Below are 20972 nucleotides of genomic sequence, written 5' to 3'. Positions count from 1 at the left end.
GAACTACAACCAACCCCTCATATGCATTAAGTTCTTACATGAAGGAAGGTGAAGGCTTTGATACTTACATCGAACACCTCACGTATTCAAGAATCTTCACAGATTGTATTGGTCAGGTTTTATTTGCAGGAATGAAGGAACATTCCCAGTTTTGAGCCATTCTTTCATGACAATTCCACAAAACTGAATGTAACTTTATAAATATTTTTAAAAGACATAGTTTTTTAAAATATTTAATATTCTGGTAATCTGATTTTGAATTATAAATGCCAAGATTCTTTTGGGGGTTTTAAAATGTTTTTTTAGTATTTTTTTTAAGAAGGCAAAATTGTACACTTTTAGAATGTTTTTAGGAGTTAATTTAATGTACTGAAAATACAAAAAAATTTAAACATATATTCACCCTTATGTTTGTGGCAGCATTATTTAAAATAGAAAACATAAGGAAGGATTCTAATGTCTTATCAATAGATAAATATCTATTTATCAACAGATAAATAGATAAAGAAGTGATACATATATCCAGCCACACACAAAAAAGGATGTGGAATCCTGACATTTATGACAATACGGACCTAGACCTAGGGTATTATGGTAAGTGAAACAAATCAGACAGAAAATGAAAATACCATATAACTTCACTTACATGTGGGATCTAAAAAAACAAAAATTAACAAGCAAAAGGCACAATCAGACCGACAAACATAGAATAAAACTGACGGTTACAAAAGGGGATGGGATAGTGACTGTGGAAAATAAGAGAAGGGCAGTGGGAGGCACAGGCTTTCAGTTATGGAATAAGTAAGCCACAGGGATGAAAGGCACAACAAAAAGAACACCGTTATATAGTGACAGATAGTAACTGCACTTGTGGTAAGCATAGCATAACATATGGAATTGTTGAATCACTGTGTTCTCCATTTGAAACTAATGTCACATTGCATGTCAATTATATTCAAAAACGTTTAAATGTTATATATGTGTGTAACCATATATATGCCATAAACACACAACTGAATATTACTCAGCAACAACAAAAAAAAAATGTTTGCCATTTTCATTTCCAGAAACAGTTATGAACATAGAATAGAGGCTCTTATGCTAAATGAAAGAATTCAGAAAGCACAAGATAAATACCACATGGTTTCACTTATATACGGAAACAAAACAAGTACCACCCAAAACCAAAACCAAACAAACAATAAAATATACAGAACAAACTCTTGATTTCAAGAAGAGAAGTTGGGAGGGGGTAGGGAGCAGGAGGAGTGAAATAGGTCAAGGGGACTAAGAGGTACAAACTTCCAATTATAGCATAAAGTCACTTGGGTGAAAATACCCAATATGGAAGATAGTCAAAATACTGCAATAACATTGCATGGTGACAGATTGTGATTATAAAGTAATTAATAGAATTGTTGAAATATCATACTGAATAATATATCTGAAACGAATAGAACATGTATGTCAACTAACCTTCAACAATAAAAAAGAAACTATTTGTCAAAAAAAACTGGAAGGGAGGGAGAGAGGGAGGGAGGGAGAGAGAGGGAGGGAGAGAGAGAGGGAGAGGGGGAGGGGGAGAGGGAGGGAGAGGGAGGGGAGGGAGAGGGAGAGGGGGAGGGGGAGGGGGAGAGGGAGGGGAGGCAGAGGGAGGGGGAGAGGGGGAGGGGGAGAGGGAGGGGGAGAGGGGGAGGGAGGGGGGGAAAGAAAGAGGGTCAGTCAGTTAAGCATCCGACTCTAGATTGCAGCTCAGATCATGATCTCACAGACCCTAGTCAGGGTCTGTGCTGACAGCCTGGAGCCTGCCTGGGATTCTTGCTCTCCCTTTCTTTCTGCCCCTCTCCCTCTCGGGCTCTCTCTCTCTCTCTCAAAAATACGTATTACACTGTGTTAATTAGCTAGAATTTGAATAAAATCTTGGAAGAAAAAATAAAAGAATTAAAATCTCTATCAGTTATCTAGTAGGTGGGTCAAAGAGAAGATAAAACCTATTTGGACCTTTGAAAATCCAACTAAGCCTCTACCTAACAACCTCGTATCTTAAGATAGCAACAGGACTTTTACTCTGATTTTCTTCCTATTTTGTGACCCTCCACGTAAACAGAGCAAAACACATACTGAAAAGGACTGTCCTGATAAAAGTTATAAAAAGTTGGCCAAAATATACATTTCACTAACAGACCTTAACATATATATTGAATGACTTAAAATAGTATTTTGATTTTAGTAATTTAGGATTGTCAGTTTCTCATTAGAAACTAATGACCTGGGAAACCTGGGTGGCTCAGTCAGTTAAGCATCCAACTCTTCATTTTGGCTCAGATCATGATCTCATGGGATTCTTGGGATTCTCTCTCTTTCTCTCTTTTCCTCCCTCCCCCAATTGCACTGTTTCTCTCTAAAAAAAAAAATAAATAAATGTAACAACAGAAAGAAAGTCGTTTGAAGTATGAACAACAGAGGATCCTGTAAATCAAAAACCAAAAAACAGCCAACTGATGCAGGAGCCGTTTAATACTTTATTTTTTCATTTTTCAATGTTTTTATTTGTTTTTGAGAGTTGAAAAAGACAGAGCATGAACATGAGCAGGGGAGGGGCAGGGAGAGAGACACACACACAGAATCCAAAGCAGGCTCCAGGCTCTGCGCTCTCAGCACAGAACCTGACATGGGGCTCAAACTCACAAACCGTGAGATCATGACCTGAGCCAAAGTCAGATGCTCAACCAACTGAGCTACCCAGGCGCCCCTAATATTTTTGAATTGCAAATAGTTTGCATCTGACTTTATTACTCCAACTATAATAGGAAAGAACACATCTTATTTAAGTTGGTATTAAAATACTATGGCAAAAAGGTTTATTAAGGACAAGAGAATAAAATGACCAGAGCTATCAATATTTAAACTCTAAACTACTACTAAGATTATAGAACACTTGAACATTCTTACAGTCATTGTACAAAGGAAATTTAAGCAACTTAGAGAATTCCATCTTCAAGTTAAATCTGTGTTGAATTAGATGAGGTTGATAGCGCCTTAAATATTGTATTGAAATGAATATGCATATAGAAGAACCTCAGATGCAAACAAAATAAATGGTAATTATATAACATGATATTTGACTATTTTATAATACAGAGTCCTGCATACCAAAATTGTGGAAGTTAAACAACATGCTATTAAACTACCAAAGGATTAGGGCACCTGAATGGTTCAGTCCACTAAGGCTCCAAGTTGGGCTTAGGTCATGATCTCAGGGTTAGTGGAATGAAGACCCACGTTGGCCTCAAGCACCGCATCAGGCTTGCTGCTGTCAGGTAAGAGCTGCTTCGGATCCTCTGTTCCCCCTTCTCTCTGCCCCTCCCCCACTTGTGTGCACTCTCTAACAAAAATAATAAAAATAAACATTAAGAAAGCCATAATACTTCACACACACACACACACACACACAAACGACCAAAGGATCAAAGTACAAATCACAACAGAAAATACTTAATAACAAATTAAAGTGAAACTACAGCATACAAGCCACAGCAAAATCAGTAAAAGGGGGAAAATTTACTTATAAATCCTTAACATAATAAGCAGAAAAGGTCTCATATCAATGATCTGATTTTATACCTTAACTAACCAGAAAAAGAAAAACCTAAAGCTACAAAGAAGAAAATAAAGATTAGGCGTTAAGTGAAAGAGAAAAAAACTAATAGAGAAAATCACTGAAACCAAAAGTTGGTTTTCAAAAAGATCAACTGGGGCACCTGGGTAGCCTAGTCAGTTAATCATCCAAATTGGGTTCAGGTCAAGATCTCACGGTTCATGCTGACAGCTCAGAGCCTGGACCCTGCTTCACGATCTGTGTCTCCCTCTCTCTGCCCCTCCCCACCTTGTGCTGAGTGTCTGTCTGTCTGTCTGTCTCTCTCTCTCTCTCTCAAAAATAAACAAACATTTTTTTTTTAAAAGATCAATAAAGCTGACTAACCTTTAGCTGTATGGACTAAGAAAAAAGAACTAAGACTCAAATTTCTAAAGTCAGAAATAAAATGGGGAACCACTACTGAGCCTACAAAAATAAAAAGTATTATGTGAGTACTTTGAAGTCGTATGCTGACAATTTGTATAGTCTAGATGAAAGATAGGTTTATAAACAACACTCATCAAGAATACATCACAAAAAAATGGAAAACTCTTTCATGGAATCCGGTACCTGAGCTACAACTTTAATCCAACTAACGGTTTAATTATGATTCTGTATTCTTCAAGATGAAACATTAAGCTGGACTGTTCCCCACCAGCAAGAAAGAAATTCTGTATCATCAGAATCTTGGTCTTTTCAGGGTATAACAAAATCCTACAGACTGGATGGCTTGTAACAGCAGAATTTTATTTCTCACAGCTGTGAATACTGGAAGTCCAGGATGCACATGCCAGTCGTTCCTGTTTGTGTTCTGCTGAGCGCCTTCTGAAACTTGCTTTGTAACACTGACCCTAATACCTCCTAAAGGACACTCTTCCTAATACCATCATCATCTTAACCATGTTAAGGTTTCAACAGAAGAATTTTAAGGACTGCACAATCAGACCATAACAATCAGACCATAACAATCAGGCCATAGCAAACACAAATATTAGTGTAATTTACATAAGGAAAATCTTTAGACAAACTATATTTGTTACAGGAACAAGTAAGAAAAAAGATGTTTTGAGTGGCTCTCTACTTAACACAAACTGCATCACATATGAAGGTTCTGACATTCCTGGCAGAATGTTGAGGAATATGTAAATTCAATAGCATCCTTTAATGTATAAAAGGCTACATATATCAGGCAAGTTTTGATTACTTGGAAGACAATTCGTAACTCAATTCTTCACAGGTATTTTCTTTACAGTATTAAAAACAATTCCTCAGTCTCAGACACATTCCACCTAGATAAATGTTCAGGAACTTCACAGAAAAGAACCATGAACTACATTTGTGCATTTTCATTGCTTTTTTTTTTTTTTTAATTTTTTTTTTTTTTAACGTTTATTTATTTTTGAGACAGAGAGAGACAGAGCATGAACGGGGAGGGGCAGAGAGAGAGGGAGACACAGAACCGGAAGCAGGCTCCAGGCTCTGAGCCATCAGCCCAGAGCCCGACGCGGGGCTCGAACTCACGGACCGCGAGATCGTGACCTGAGCTGAAGTCGGACGCTTAACCGACTGAGCCACCCAGGCGCCCCTGTGCATTTTCATTTCTTATTCTTAGATTTAACTATGTATGTATTCTGGCATCAGATTTGGCTCAAGTTGTAACATTTAGGAAGTAAAATTATGGCAAAGTGAGATGAAACAATATGAAAGTTTATTCTCCTCTCTATTTGTTATATTTATAATTTTGAAACCAGTTGAAAGTGTATTTACTCATTGCTAAAAACTCCTCGGGAAAATAACTATGCTTTACAAACTACCTGATGAATCCTTTCCATTAATGTGGTGTAAGCTTTAACAGTGGTAGGGGTAACTAGCCTCGCTTTTAATTTCACCTTATTACAGTTGATAACTCTGAAATAAACAGAAGGTCAAATAGAAAGATTATGATCTAAACTCCTACTAAAATACACACAGAAGTTGCTACATAAAATAAAATACACCAATAACAAAGCAAGGAAAAATACACTCAACAACACATTTTATTGTATTTCTCAGTGGTGGTTCCCGCTACCCCAGCTAAGGGATACTTTAAGAAAAACTTACTTTATGGAAGTTACTATAAAATTAGTTTTTCATTATACATTGTAATTTAATTGCTCATAAAGTCCAAAATTATGAGTTACAATGCATATGACTTTGACAATAAATCACATATGTTAACATAACCTTTCCTGTGTAAGAAATATCCTACTTATTTCACAATCAGAGCTATCATATTTGAAAAATTTTCTATAAATATCAAGCAAAAACACTACCAACTTATATGTCAATACTTCAAATATAAAGATAACCAGGTTTCCTAGCCCTGAATTTTTGCAACTACTAACATTACAAATTGAAAAATGTTATTTAAACCGATGTCCTAAAAATATGGTGGCAACATAAAATGATGAAAATAATGTGTAAGTTATCAAGCTTAGAATGAAATACACATGGCCACATAAATATGAAAATAGCCCCCTTTCTTGACTTTAAATGTGGACTTCCACCTTCCTTAAATTATATCAAAAATCTTACAGAACATCTAGGTAACTCGAATATACATAAAGATTCTGTTAACATACTAGCTGGAACATGGTTTACCAAAACCTATGATGATAAGGCAATTTATTCAAAACACCTATTAACTACAGTAAAATAGTCACAGTGGAAAAGACACTTCTTCTTCGTTTCTTTCTACTGTTTAACAGCAGGTATTACAGTCTTTTCCCCCTAAGTTCCATTATATCCAAACAATAAAATTTCACTTAAAAAATTCAGCTAAATCAGTTATTAGAGAAATATAATCCTTTTAAACAATGAAAATAAATCAGCATGTCTTAACAAAATACATTCATACTAAATGATGTTTTAGTCTTCTTTTAACAGGTGTGATAGCCAAAATCCAAATTGTAGAACAATCCTCAGAAACCACGTTCAATTTAGATCTGTAAGTGAAAAAAAACCATGAAATCCACTGAAAACTAATTCTTATAATACAATAAATAGTCTACTGCATAATAAGGACCCTTTATACTATCTGAAATATAAAGCCTTTGAATGAAAAATTTTATATACTAGGTATTTCTCAATTCCTGTCTGTTGCAGTCATTATGAACTCTCTGAGAATGTTATGTTACGCAAATTATTCTCAATGACATTTACAATCTCCTTCTTTATTTTCATGCTGGTGGCTTGAGATCTTACATTTTGAGAGTGGGAACACACATGTGGAAGTATAAGCGCCTTAAAAATTAAAAATTAAATTACATTAAAAATTAAATTGTAAGTACCTTAAAAATTAAAAATTAGGAAAGTCTGGTCCTAAGCCAAAATATCCTCTTCGTATTCACATACACTTCTACTTCAGCTCCTACCTAGCCTTTGAACCTAACTCAGCTGTCAAAAAGTTCATATCTGTCCTTAATGCACAAGGCAATTGTTACATTAAGTTCTGGCACAGAAAATAATCACCCTACTGTCAGAGGATTAATTTAGTCATAAGAATACTCTGGCTCATGGTCCACAAATAAGGTACATAAAGAAAATTTTAACAATATGTTCTTCTTCATCCTTTTTTATTTCCTACTTCTAGGTATGTTTTATTTTTTTTTATTTTTTTTTTTTATTTTTTTTTTTTCAACGTTTATTTATTTATTTTTGGGACAGAGAGAGACAGAGCATGAACGGGGGAGGGACAGAGAGAGAGGGAGACACAGAATCGGAAACAGGCTCCAGGCTCCGAGCCATCAGCCCAGAGCCTGACGCGGGGCTCGAACTCACGGACCGCGAGATCGTGACCTGGCCGAAGTCGGACGCTTAACCGACTGCGCCACCCAGGCGCCCCGGTATGTTTTAAAATGTATACAACTTTTTCAAAATTTTTTTAAACGTTTATTTATTATTGAGAGACAAAGAGAGAGCATGAGCAGGGGAGGAGCAGAGAGACAGGGAGACACAAAATCTGAGGCAAGCGCCAGGCTCTGAGCCATCAGCACAGAGCCCAATGTGGGGCTAGAACCCACGAACTGAGAGATCGGACGCATAACCAACTGAGCCACCCAGGTGCCCCTAAAATGTATACAACTTTCATTAAATAGTACTGTATGTTTAAAAATGCATAAATACATGGTAAAAAAAAAAAAATCTGGTAAAAAGCTACACTGGAGGTATGTACTCAATTTTCTTCAATTCATGGAATAATCTAAATGATTTGGAACTATATTAAAAAATAATATGGATCTGTAGCTGAATAGAAGGACTGGTCTGGTAGATCAAGTATAGAAAAATGTAAATTGTCTAATCTTGGTACTATATGTAAAGGCGTTCGTTTCACTTCAAAAACTTCCAACTTCTCTGAATGTCTGAAAATGCTCTTAATAAAATAAAGGGCTTTGATGGTGATTAAAAGATCTGGAAATCCCCGATCTAGATCAATGATTACCAACGTGACAGCAGCATCAGCATCATGTGTGGTGCTCAACTTACACTTACCAAAGACTGGCTTTGTATTTCTGAACAACTCTACTAATTGTGCTGCACAGTATTTGACAGGAATAAATGCTCTACACATTTTTAAATTCCAAGTATTAAATCCAAGACTTAACACTAATATTTTTGGATTTGTGGTCTCTGAATTACTTTTTTATTACAGAGGTATTAAAAAAAAAAGTCTAAGCCTGATAGAAATCTAAGATATATCACCATGCCAATTATTTCATCCACACATGCCAAGAAAATCAGGATGAATTTTATTTGCATACAGTCACAGCAAAACAGTGAGACATTCATTACTTTTATTGCTCTAACTGCTTTATCACTAAGAGAAATAACCACGTACCACAAAACACTGATACGTGATAAAATTGTAATCCCAATACATTAAGTTGACAACAGACCTCCGGTTTGAAGTATATTGCAATTTGAATGCTTCAGCAAGCTGGTTCAAACAAGACTCTTCTTTTTACATGCTAGTATTTCATCTAGGAGAAGGTACATTCTCAAAACTGCTACATTTCTTAATAGTTACCTCTCATTAAAGCAAGTTATCATCATGAAGTATCTATGTTAGAGGAAATAATATTGCTCTTTTCAGAAAGAAATGCTTCAAAGGCCTGTAAGGTTTCTCAGAGAAAAGAAATGTGTAACTAGATGGTTTCAGAACATTAATGAACTTTCAAATGAAAGGAGTGATCTCAACAAGATACCGAATTTAAGTGTTCAACATTCCCAGATTAAAGGTTTCTTTCTATGTAATTCATAAATAAAAGAAACAATAAACACAAGGTTTTATCCACTACTTACATCATCAATGTCTTCATCGTCATCTCCAATATCATCAAACTGGATTTCATCATCATCTCCAGGACCAAACGTATCTGTTTCATTGATTTTAGCTGAAGACAATAATTAATATACTTATATACATATATTCATGATGTTATTAGATAAACTGTCTATAAAAAGAAACAAGTCTGGGGCACTTGGGTGGCTCAGTTGGTTAAGCCTCTGACGCCTGGTAAGAGCTTAGCTCATGATACTGTGGTTGTGAGATGAAGCCCCAGTGGGATTTTCCAACTCCCCCTCTCTCAACACTCCCCCTGCTTACACATAAATACAGGGGGAAAAAAAAAAAAAAAAAAAAAAGAAGCAGCAGCAGCCTGATATAAAATACAAACTATATTAGAAAAAGATTCTTAGAAGTGGTATTTCAATTCAACCAACATTTCATTACACGAAAAATACTGCTAACTTGTGTGGAACAACCCATCGCACAGAGAAAATTCACAAGGAAATAAGTTCAATGCTAAGTCATTACAATGAAGGGTGTATGTGTGTACTTTTATTTTGTTCAAAACTGTAGTGTAAATAAAGTAGGCAGGTTCTAATTACACTTAGTAGTTACATATTTCCCAAGTATGCTTCAAGGAGCTTTTCTGTGTTTTATTTTTCAAGGAGTTTGAAACAGGCTAGGAGCTTACTGTCAGCATACATAAAGTTCTCCTAAAAACAGCTAGTCTCTCAACTATTAGACTTACCAAATCTGTCAAAGAGTTAATTAAATCATTTTTATCCCTAAGCAATAAGAGTTTAGCACTTTTAAAATGCAAATAATTTCATCAGAAATTTCAGGCTTATGGAAAAATCTTGCATTTTCATAATAAAATTCAATAGAGTAAAACATATAAAAGAAAATAGCTGCCAAGTGAAAGCTGAGCTTAACAAAAAGTTTGTTTTCTCTTTGATATTATGACATCAAAAGAGAGACAGAAGGTGTAATATGATCCTTTTTAGATCAAACACTGCACTTCAAACCGAAAAGGGGTATAATTATGTAAGAATCAACATAAGTTTCTATATTTAGTCTTTCCTGGGATAGCTAACCCAATCAGAGAAGCAAAAAGAAAACAGAATTAAAAACAGCTTTAAGGCACATCAAGCTCACCAACATTCACATAATAAGGGTCCCAGAGGAGAAGATATTGAGAAAGGGGCAGAAAACATATCGAAGAAACAGCAGCTCCAAACTTCCCAAACCTGGGGAAGGATATAGACATCCAGATACAGAAAGCCGGCAGTGTTCCAAGTAACAATTCAAAGAGACCCATCCGATAAACATAAATAAACTTTCAAATTAAAGACAAGGAGAGAGTCTAAAAGCAACAAGTGAAAAAACAAACACACAAAAACACCCTGTATGTATGGGGATTCAAGGGAATCCCCATGAAACAATCAGCAGACATTTCAGCAGAAACTGTGTGTAGGCTAGAGCGAAGCGGCACAATGTATTTACAAAGTAATGAGAGAGGAAAACCAAATTCACCAATGTGTGGAGATTAAACATCACAAAGTGAAAAACCAATGGAAATCTAAACAAATAAACAAAGAAATCTAAAGAAATAAAAAAAAATCTTCTGACAAATTAAAGTGGATAAACAACATACCAAAATTTGATGCAGCAAAAACATTCCTACTAGGGAAGTTCATAGTAATAAATACCTATATCAAGACACAGAGCCCAAGTGAACCACCTACTTTATACCTCAAGGAACTAGGGAAAAAAGGAATAAACAAAGCCCAAAGTTAGTAGAAGGAAGGAAATAACGCAGATCAGAGTGGACTAAAAGGAATGGAGACTACAAAGGCAGTAGAAAAGATTAGGGACAGCTAATGTTCTTAAAAACAAATGGCAAATTTAGCTACACTAACCAAGTACACTACAGAACTCAAATAAAACCAGAAACGAAGGAGACATTACAACACATACCACAGAATACAAAGGATTATGAGACTATCATGCACAATTGTAGAGCAAAAGAATAGGTCAACCTAGAAGAAATGGATAAATTCCTAGAAAAGATAACCCAAGAGCACAATGATAAAGGAACAGAAAATACGAAAACACAAATTTCAAATAATAAGACTGACTCGGTTATTAACAATTTCTCCACAAACTAAACTCTAGGACCCATGGCTTCAACGTTGAATTCAATCCAAATTTTAGAAAATTAACCCTATACACCTCAATCTCTTTCAAAAAAAAAAAAAAAAAAAAAAAACAACTGATGAGGGAACATTTCCAATCTCCTTTTCATGAGGCAAAGTCTTACTGTGACAGCAAAACTAGACAAGGACAAAACAGGGAAGGAAATCACAGGCCAATATCCCTGAGCAACAGAGATGCAAAACTCCTCAACAAAATATTAACAAACCAAATTCAACGATACAATCAACGAAACATATACTATGATCAAGTGGGATTTATTCCAAGAATACAAGGATGGTTTGACATTCACAAATCAAAGCTACAGTACGATAATAAAATAAAGGATAAAAATCGTGTGATCATCACAACAAATGCAGAAACATCAACATCCATTTATGAGATAAACACTCCTGACAAAGTGGTTTGCAGGAAAGACACCTCATTGCAATGAAGACCATACATGACAAGCCCACACCTAACATCATAGCCCAGGGTGGAAAGCTGACAGCTATTCCTCTAAGATCTGGAAAAAGACAAGGATGCCCACTCTCACCACTTTTAACTCTATAGACTATCAGAAATCCTGGACAAGCAATTAGACAAGAAAACAAATAATAATAAAATAATCCAAATTGGAAAGGAAAAAGTAAGGATCTCTAATTACAGATGACATTATATCGTATGTATAGAGAAGCCTAATGAGTCCACCAGCAAACTTCTAGCACTAATACCTGAATCAGTAAAGTTACAAACTGTGAAATTAGTATACCAAAATCAGCTGTGTTTCTTTCTATCCAAGGAGGAATTGGGAAAACAACCCCTTTTACAGTTACACTAAAAATAATAAAATATCTCAGAATAAATTTAAATTTAAAGGAGATGAAAGACCTGCACTGAAAACTATAAGACACCAATGGGAAAAAAATGAATAAGATACAGATAAATGGAAAGAGATTCCATGCTCATGAGGGTAGAAGAATCAACATTTTTAAAAATTATGTTTATTTATTTTTGTGTGTGAGAGGGAGAGAGACAGGACGTGAGCAGGGGAGGGGCAGAGGGAGAGGGAGGCACAGAATCTGAAGCAGGCTCCAGGCTCCGAGCTGTCAGCACAGAGCTGGACATGGGGCTCAAACTCATACACACGGCGAGATCACGACCTGAGCTGCAGTCAGATGCTTAACCGACTGAGCCACCCCGGTGCCCCAAGAATGAACATTTTTAGGATGTGCATACTAGTCAAGGCAATCTACCAAGTCATGAGATCCCCATCCAAATTCCAGTGGAACAAGAACAGAAACAGTACAAGCCTAAAATACACACAGAACCAGAGAACCACTATGGTGATTACTTTCGAGGTTTCTCAGAAAATGAAAGGTAGTAGAACTTCCATATTCCACTTGTAAGTCTTTTGGGAAGGAGATGAGCATTCAAACTAAACAATATATGTACCCTAAAGCATTATTTACAGTAGCTAACAAAGGGAAACACGAAGCGTCCACTAATTCATGAATGGATAAAAAAGTCACACACACACACACACACACACACACACACACACACAATGAGAGGGGGCAGGCATATTATTCAGATATAAAAATGTAAGGGAATGCTGCTGTTGGCAACAACATGCATGGAACCTGAGGACATTACGCTAACTGAAACAAGTCAGACGGAGAAAGACAAATGCTATGTGATCTGATCAACACGTGGGTCCTAAAACAAAAACAACACAAATTCTGGTGGTGGCCAGAATCAGGGTTGGGGGAGCCAAGAATGGGTGACTGTGGTCAAACGGTACAAACTTCCACTTATTCCATAAATAACTCCAGAGGATGTAATGTACTGTATCTTGACTACAGGTAATGACAAATAGTGTACCGTATCTTTGCCAGCTGACAAGGCAGAAGATCTTAAAAATTCCCATCAGAAGACAAATAAAATTTGTGACTATGTGTGTTGATGGATGTTAACTAGATTTATTATGATCACTTTCCATTGTGTACAGGTATCTAATCATTAGGTTGTACAAGTTATAACACTTATATCTCAATTTAAAAAAATGCTAGTAAGTAACTCAATGAGCAAATCAACACATGGTCCTTCTACATACTGCCTGCAAGAGATTCACTTTAGGTCCAAAATACAAACAGGTAGAGAAAAACAGGTAGAAAAGGATATTCCATACAAAACGTACCAAAAGACAAATGGGATGCCTATACTAACATCAGGACATTGTTAAGGAGACAGTATTACCAAAGTGATCTACAGATTCAACGCGTCCCTATCAAGTTACCAGGGGTGTCTTTTTTACAAAAGTGCAAAGATCCATTCTAAAATGATATGGAATCTCAAGGGACTAGAAGAGCCAAATACTGAAACAACAAAACAAAACAAAACAAAACAAAACAAAACAAAACAAAAAAACCGTTGAATGACTCACACCTCCTGACTTTAAAACTTAAAACAAGGCTACAATAATCAAAATGATGTGGTGTTGGGATGAAGACAAACATGAAGATTAATGAAAGTAAGAGCACAGAAATAATTTCTCAAACACATTTTCAGATGATTTTCCACAAAGGGTGCCGAGCCATTCGGAGGGCAAAAATCTGCCCCTGCAACAAAAGATGCTGAGGAAACAATAGCCACATTAAACAAAAAGAAGAAGAAGAAGAAGAAACGAAAACAAGAATGAAGCTGGACATTTAACACCATACGCAATAATTAACTCAGAATAGCTGAAAGTTCAAGTAACCTCAGGAAGAAGACAAGGATGTCCACTCTCACCACTTATCAATGATTACTGTAACGCCTAGCCACAGAAATCAGACAAGAAAAAGAAATGAGAGGCATCCACGCTGGAAAAGAAGAAATTAAACTGTCACGATTTGCAGATGACAGGTCCTATACATAGAAAATCCTAGAGACTCGGCCAAAAAAATAAATAAGTAAATAGTAGAAGTAATAAACTAATTAGGGAAAGTGGCAGGATACAAAATTAATACGCAGATACCAGAAGTGAGTCTTTACAGTAACACGAAGTAGCAGAAAGAGAAATTAAGGAAGTAACACCATTTACAATCTTACCCAAAAAATAACTATGTAAATAACCCTGTGAATAAACTTAACCATGCAGGGTAAAACATCTCTACTTGAAACACTGTCAAACACTGATGTAATAAATTGACGATGACACAAACTAAATGGAAAGACATTCCCAAAGACATTCCATATTCATGGATTGGAAGACATTCATGCTAAAATGCCCATATTGCCCAAAACAGTCTACACATTGAATGCAATCCCATCAAACTACCAACAGTAGCCCTCACAGAACTAAAACAAATAATACCAAAATTGGTAGGAAACCCCAAAAGACCCTGAATAGACAAAAAAAAAAAAAAAAAAAAAAAAAATCCTAATAAATATTGATGTAGAAACAGGAGGCATCCCAATACCAGATTTCAGGATATAGTACAAAGCTGAAGTATTTAAAATATTTGGTACTGGCTCAAAACACACACACAGGCACGCACGCACGCACGCACACACGCACACGCACACGCACAGATGAACAGGACAGAACAGAAACCCCAGAAATAGACCCACAACTATACGGCCAACTAATCTTCCACAAAGCAGGAAAGAATATTCAGGGGGGGAAAGAAAAACAAATGGCTCTGGGAAATCTGCACAGCAACGTGCAGAAGGATGAACCTGGACCATTTTCTTCGCCACACACAAAAATCAACTGAAATTGGACTGAGTATGTGTGAGACCTGAAACCATAACACTCCTAACAACAGGACCCAGGCAGAAATGTCTCTGACATCTACCATAGCAACACTGCCTCCATGTCTCCTGAGGCAAGGAAAACATAAGCAAAACAAACTATTGAGATAATCACAAAATACAAGCTTCTGCACAGCGAAGGAACAGGAGACAATCTACTGGATGGGAGAAGATGTGGGCAAATGACAGATCTGATAACGGGTTAATACCTGAAATATATAAAGAACTGATACAACTTGGGCGAACACAGCTCTCCTGAGGTCGACTCCTAGGAACACCCAGGAAATCGATCTGCAGTGTGTGTGTGGAGTGGCAGAACCATCTCCAGAGTCAGAGGGAGACAACATGGGAGGTGCGAGGTGCATGGAAGTGAACTGGGTGAACGAGAAATGGTGATGCCATGGAGGGAGGGAACCCTTTCCACAGAGAGACGAAACGAAGAGAAAAAGAGGGGTGCTGAGTTCGCAAAAGAGGAAACCCTCTCTGACCATGGGACTGGGGGCAAAAAATACACAAAAAGGGCCACAGGTGTTTGTTTGTTTGCTGTTTGTTTTGTTTTGTTTTCAAACAGCATTGGGAACTCAAACTCAGGTTTTGGAAGTGTGTGACTTTCTCAGGAGCAGAGCTGTGGCTTCCTGGGGAAGAGAGAAATGGTCCCAGGGTACATAGCATGGTATAGAGATACCCGGGGTGCATTGGGAGAGAACATTCCTCTTCCTGGAGTACTTTTGGAACAGGGTATATTACTATCTCAAGGACCAAAGACCCTGCCAAGCCCCAGCACAAAGCCGTCCATCAGCAGGGGACAGAGGTGCATCCAGAGGGAATGTAAGTTTTGCCGCTTTTAGCAATGCTACACCATAGATTCCGCACACTGTGCAGGCGGGGCACTGATTATCAGGGGCAGGATTTCAGACAGTGTGGAGAGGCTCTAATCTACAGGAGGGAGTGGGGATCCATGTGAGACCAGGTCCATTAAGGCTTTGGGTTCTGAATCCCAGCCACACACCTCCCCCCCACAAAAACAAAAACAACAACAACAACAACAACAACAACACAGAAGAGTTGTGGCACACTGTGAACAGACTGCCCTCGCTCTTCTGTTAGGACTATTTGAAGAGCCGGGAGTGGAAGATCCCCTGTCCATGAGGCAAGAGATTAGAGTGGTGCCATTGCCTGCCAGAACACAAACAGGGTCAGACTTTAGAGAGCAGCACAGCAGCCCCCAGTGGATGAGGGACCTGCTGCTCCCTGCCTGTCAACTGAGGGGCAAGACTGATGCTGAGCGAGGCAGCAGGCTGGTCTTCCAGAAGACCAGCACTGACAGCACCCCACAAGCACCAAGTGTACTGAAAGTCAAGTGTCCAAATGACACCCACAGTTCTGGTGGAAATAAGACCAGGCTTCCCTATTTATTTTATTTTACTTTTTCATTTAAACTCAGGTTCATAGTCTCTTGTTTATTTTTCATTTATTTTTTTCGTTTGGGGTCAGGCTTTTTTTTTTTCTTTCTTCTCTTCACTTTCTCAGTTTTCTTTCGTCTTTTCTTATTGTATTGAAATATTGGGACAGTCATGTGAAAACAAATGGTAAGCCATATCACATACACTTTGCATACAAGGCACTTAAGTTTACTCACCATATAGAAAACTCCTGTAGAGGCCAATGGCAGGACGCCCCAAGATGGGCCACTTTGGCACAAAGATTATGTCCAGTTAAAAACAGTCACAATCGAATAGACTCAGCAAAAGTTTCTTGTTGTTTTTCTAAAAGTTTTTAAAATGTTTTTTTTTCTTTTGAGAGAGAGAGAGAGAGAGAGAGAGAGAGAGAGAGAGAGAGAGAGACGCACAAGCTCGCGAGGGGCAGAGAGAGGCAGCCACAGAATCCAAAGCAGGCTCCAGGCTCTGAGCTGTCAATGCAGAGCTTGACGTGGGGTTCAGGCTCACAACTGTGAGATCGTGACCCGAGCTGAAATCAGTGGCTTAAGCGACTGAGCCACCCAGGCGTCCCAACTCAGCAAAAGTTTTTGACCCTCTTGTCTCCCTCAGCTGACTCAACACAACTGAGATGTAGCAGCTGCTCCTAGAAGCAGCAATCTGCATAGATAACTACATTATGATAAGAACAAGGGGTGGAAGACAGAGATTGAAGGAGGGGAAAACAAGGAGGAATTCAGCAAAGCCTTTTTGTTAAAATTCCTATGCCCCATTGTCTGTGTGAGGCCCTGCAAACAGTTGCTTAACACATATCTACTCTTTATCTTTTTTCCTGTGATTTGCACACCTTCCCTTTGAAAGCCCAGACTCCTACCTGCTTCTCCTTAGTGCAGAATGATGTATGTCACATATATCCAGTCTTTCAATTTTGTGTTGGTGTGGAGTCCCCATGTATATGAAATTGAATTTGATGTTTTTTCCTGTTACTCTCCTCGTATCAATTTGATTCACAGTCCAGCTAGAAGGATCTTGAAGGGGACATGGAATTCCTTCCTCCCCAACAATGTTATGGAAGTTCACTCAAACAGAAAAGAAAAGAAAAAAAAAAAAAAAACCCACCCCAGAGGAGCTAAGACGGAGGTGTGGTAGGAGGACCCTAGGCTTGCTTTGTCCCTCGAACACAGCTAGATAACCATCAAATCATTCTGAGTACCCACGAAAATGACCTGAGGACTGACAGAAACAAACTCCACAAGTAGAGAGAGACGAGAGGCCACACGAAGAAAGGTAAGAAGTGCAGAGACATGGTTTGGGAGAGAAACAGACTGCAGGTGCTGCAGAGTGCAGAGAACCCTAGTCACAAAGAAGGGTGAGAAAGAGGCACACTCAGGGGAAGACACAAGAACATTTCCCCAAAGGCACTCACTCCACAACGAGAGGGGGTGAATTTTGTGAGCTTTTGTAAACAGTGGGGTTCAAAGCCTGGAGTTTCACAGGTCCCCAGGATAGCTGGGATGGAGTTCTGAGGACAGTGCCCTACTCCTGGAGAGAAGACAGGCAAACAACTTCTGGGCAGATGGCATGTTCTAAGGATCACCTCAGTGGGCAGGGAGAGACTGCTGGTTTGTTTTGGAACACATCTGTGAGGCGTGGCATTGCCTCTGTGGAGACAGAGGAGCTGGTGGGCACCATTTCCTCTGCTCCTGAGCGGAGGTGCAGAGACACATCCTGAGGGCAGCTAACCACAACACTGCACAGCAGGCTTGCTCCAAATCCCACACCCTTGTGCTCTGGTGTGACTGCCCTTCTGTACCAAACCTGCATCTGTCGCAGCACAGCGAGAACCTTTCCCAGAGGACCGGTGCCCATCTCCCCAACACCAGGACCCTGAAGTTTGGAAGTTTAGAAGTCAGCAGAGCTGGCTGGGGTAAACCCCAAATGCACTGTGCTCCTCTGGGCCGGCAAGTAATGCGGAATAGACAGAAAGCAGCAATCTGAAAGACACCTAGACACATGAGGGGAAATTATTCACTCTTCTTGGGGGGGACTTCCCTGAGAGCATAAGCATGAACTCCTCTCTCCAGAAACAACGGACCTGGCTAGGTCCCATTTCTGCCCCCCCGCCCCCACCATAAGCCACTTCAGTAAATAGCACAGTGCCCACACAGTGGATGCCTGACCTGCTAACACCGAGTCCTGCCCCCCTGCACTCTGCTGGCACCGCTTCTGTGCATAGGAGCCGGTGCAGGGGGCGCCTCCCCCAGAAGACCAGCACACATCCCCCACACCCCACGTGTACCGACCATTGAGTTGTGCAGGACTTCAGTTCTAGTGGAACTAGCATCAGGTCTCTTTTACCATGCCTGCTTAAAAACTTACCCCACTCTGGCCAAGGACCCAACACTGTCCACTGCAGGTAAAGAGAGCATCTGCAGATGACTGGCCTGAGGGATAGAGCAGCCACAGCAGAGCAGCAGAGCACACCAAGCATACACCACAGACATTCCCTGAAGCATGAAGTCCCGCACACTATATGACTGGCTCTTCATAACGCCTTTAGTCTCACTGTGTGGGCACTGTGGGCACTGTGGGCACAGCAAACATATCAGGCTTTTCTAACACAGAGAAGAAGACAGAGACCTAGACAAAGTGCCAGGAAGAAGGAATTCATCCCCAAAGAAACAACAAGATAAGGTCACAGCCAGAGATCGAACCCAAGCAGATGTAAGTAACATGCCTGGTGGAGAATTTAAAGCAACAACCATAAGGATACTGGCTGGACTTGAGAGAACAATGGAAGACATCAGGGGCGCCTGGGTGGCTCAGTCGGTTAAACGTCCAACTTCGGCTCACGTGATGATCTCGTGCTCTGTGAGTTCCAGCCCGACGTCGGGCTCTGTGCTGACAGCTCGGAGCGTGGAGCCTGCTTTGGACTCTGTGTCTCCCTCTCTCTCTGCCCCTCCCTTGATCATGCTCGCGCTCTCTCTCTCTCTCTCTCTCTCTCTCTCTCTCTCAAATAAAGAAGTAAATAAGTAAGTAAATATATAAACAAACAAACATTAACAATTTCTTCTAGAACTTTTAGTAGAAGGGAGGAGGACATCAGGGAGGCCACCTTGATAAAACAGTTATAACACAATCATTCAGAAATGAAAAAATAAAATAACAGCTTCATAACAGGCTAGATGGAAGGACCACAAGGCCGGAAGAAGCAGACGGATGAACAAGTGATACGGAAGATAGAGTTATGGAAAATAATGAAGGTGACAGAGGAGAGAGAGAAAGAAGAATTGTGGGGATAGATTTAGGGAACTCAGTGACTCCATCAAATGTAATAACATTCATATACTAGGAGTCCCAGAAGAAGAGAGAAAAAAGAGGAGAGAACATTTATTTGAGGAAACAAAACATCACATTCAGTGATAGGGAAAAGACAGCGCGTCCACGACAGAACTCCCATCAAAATTAACAAAAGTAGGACAACACCAAGACGTACTGTAATTAGAGATACAAAACAATAGGGACAGAGAAAAAGTGTTAAACTCAGCAAGACAGGGGTGCCTGGGTGAGTTAGTCCTTGGAGCGACCAACTTTGATTTTGGCCCAGGTCATGATCCCCGTGCTGCCTGGCCTCACTATTCTGTGAGGGCCTCACTGTTCTCACAGCGGGGGATGTGAGAGTCCCCAGTGGAGGGAGGAGAGGTTGCAGTGGCGCCATTTCCCCTCCAGCACCAACACGGTGGGACTTCAGAGAGCAGTACTGCCACTGCCAGTGGAGGCAGGACCCGCTGACACCCCACCCTGTTCATCCATGCCTGGCAACTACTTATTTACTGGGGAAGGAAGCAGGCATTCAAGTCCAAAAGGCACAGAGAACTCCCCTCAGAATCAACAAAAGCAGGTCAACACCATGACATATCATAGGGAAACTTGCAAAATATAAGGATAAAGAGAGCATTCTGGCAGAGAGGAGTTAAGATGGCAGGGCAGCATGGAGACCCTGAGTTTGTCTCATCCCTGAAATGCAGACAGATCAGCATCAAACCATTGTAAACACCTGGGAAAATTGGTCTGAGGATTAATGAAACAATCTGCATACCTTGAGCCTCAGAACTTGGCAGGTCTGTGGTGCAAAGAAGTAAACCGGGGTAGAGAAAAGCCATGGAGGGCAGGGAGCCATTCTGGCAGAGAGAGAGCAGAGAGGGAAAGAGAAAAGGGGGAGAGTGTGGGACATCGGGAGCGTGCAAGAAAAGAACTCTCCCTGAAAGTAGCTGGAGAGAGGGAGAGAGAAAAGGGTGAAAACACTCAAAGAGGACTGGACAACAAATCTGTTCCCTATCACCACTGATGGGGGGAAAGGAGAGCATTTCAACAGCACAGGATTGTGTTAACAGTGGAGCACGAGTCTGAAGTTTCAGAGCTCAGTACCTGGTGGTGCTCTGGTGACAAAGTAGGGAGAATCTCCCAGGAGCAGGCAGCGTGGCCTGCGGGGTCCACGTGCCACATGGGGAGAAGCAATTTCCCTGCGTGGAGAGAATCTGGTAGAGGCCATATGGCCTCCCCACGGGAAAAGACCCCACAG

At 39.6% G+C, this 20972-nt stretch overlaps 1 protein-coding gene across 4 annotated transcripts in view; it reads right to left on the bottom strand.

The window, feature by feature from the left end:
- Nucleotides 1-20972, bottom strand: part of LOC131503591 (putative gamma-taxilin 2) — a 52706-nt gene that overhangs the window by 5927 nt on the left and 25807 nt on the right. For 3 of the 4 annotated variants that reach the window (XM_058715058.1, XM_058715057.1, XM_058715059.1), the window contains exons 4-5: nt 8978-9069; nt 6065-6621 (exon numbers count right to left, since the gene is read on the bottom strand). In XM_058715058.1, coding sequence (XP_058571041.1) covers nt 6528-6621; nt 8978-9069 — 186 coding nt within the window. In that variant the 3' untranslated portion in view covers nt 6065-6527. Of the gene's footprint in view, nt 1-6064; nt 6622-8977; nt 9070-20972 lie in introns of those variants that run through there. The other variant, XM_058715060.1, reaches the window with a different exon arrangement.

Source organism: Neofelis nebulosa, assembly GCF_028018385.1.
Source record: "Neofelis nebulosa isolate mNeoNeb1 chromosome Y unlocalized genomic scaffold, mNeoNeb1.pri SUPER_Y_unloc_2, whole genome shotgun sequence".
NCBI lineage: Eukaryota > Metazoa > Chordata > Mammalia > Carnivora > Felidae > Neofelis > Neofelis nebulosa.
Note: the sequence above shows the minus strand (reverse complement) of the source record. Positions and strands in the feature narration are given on the sequence as shown.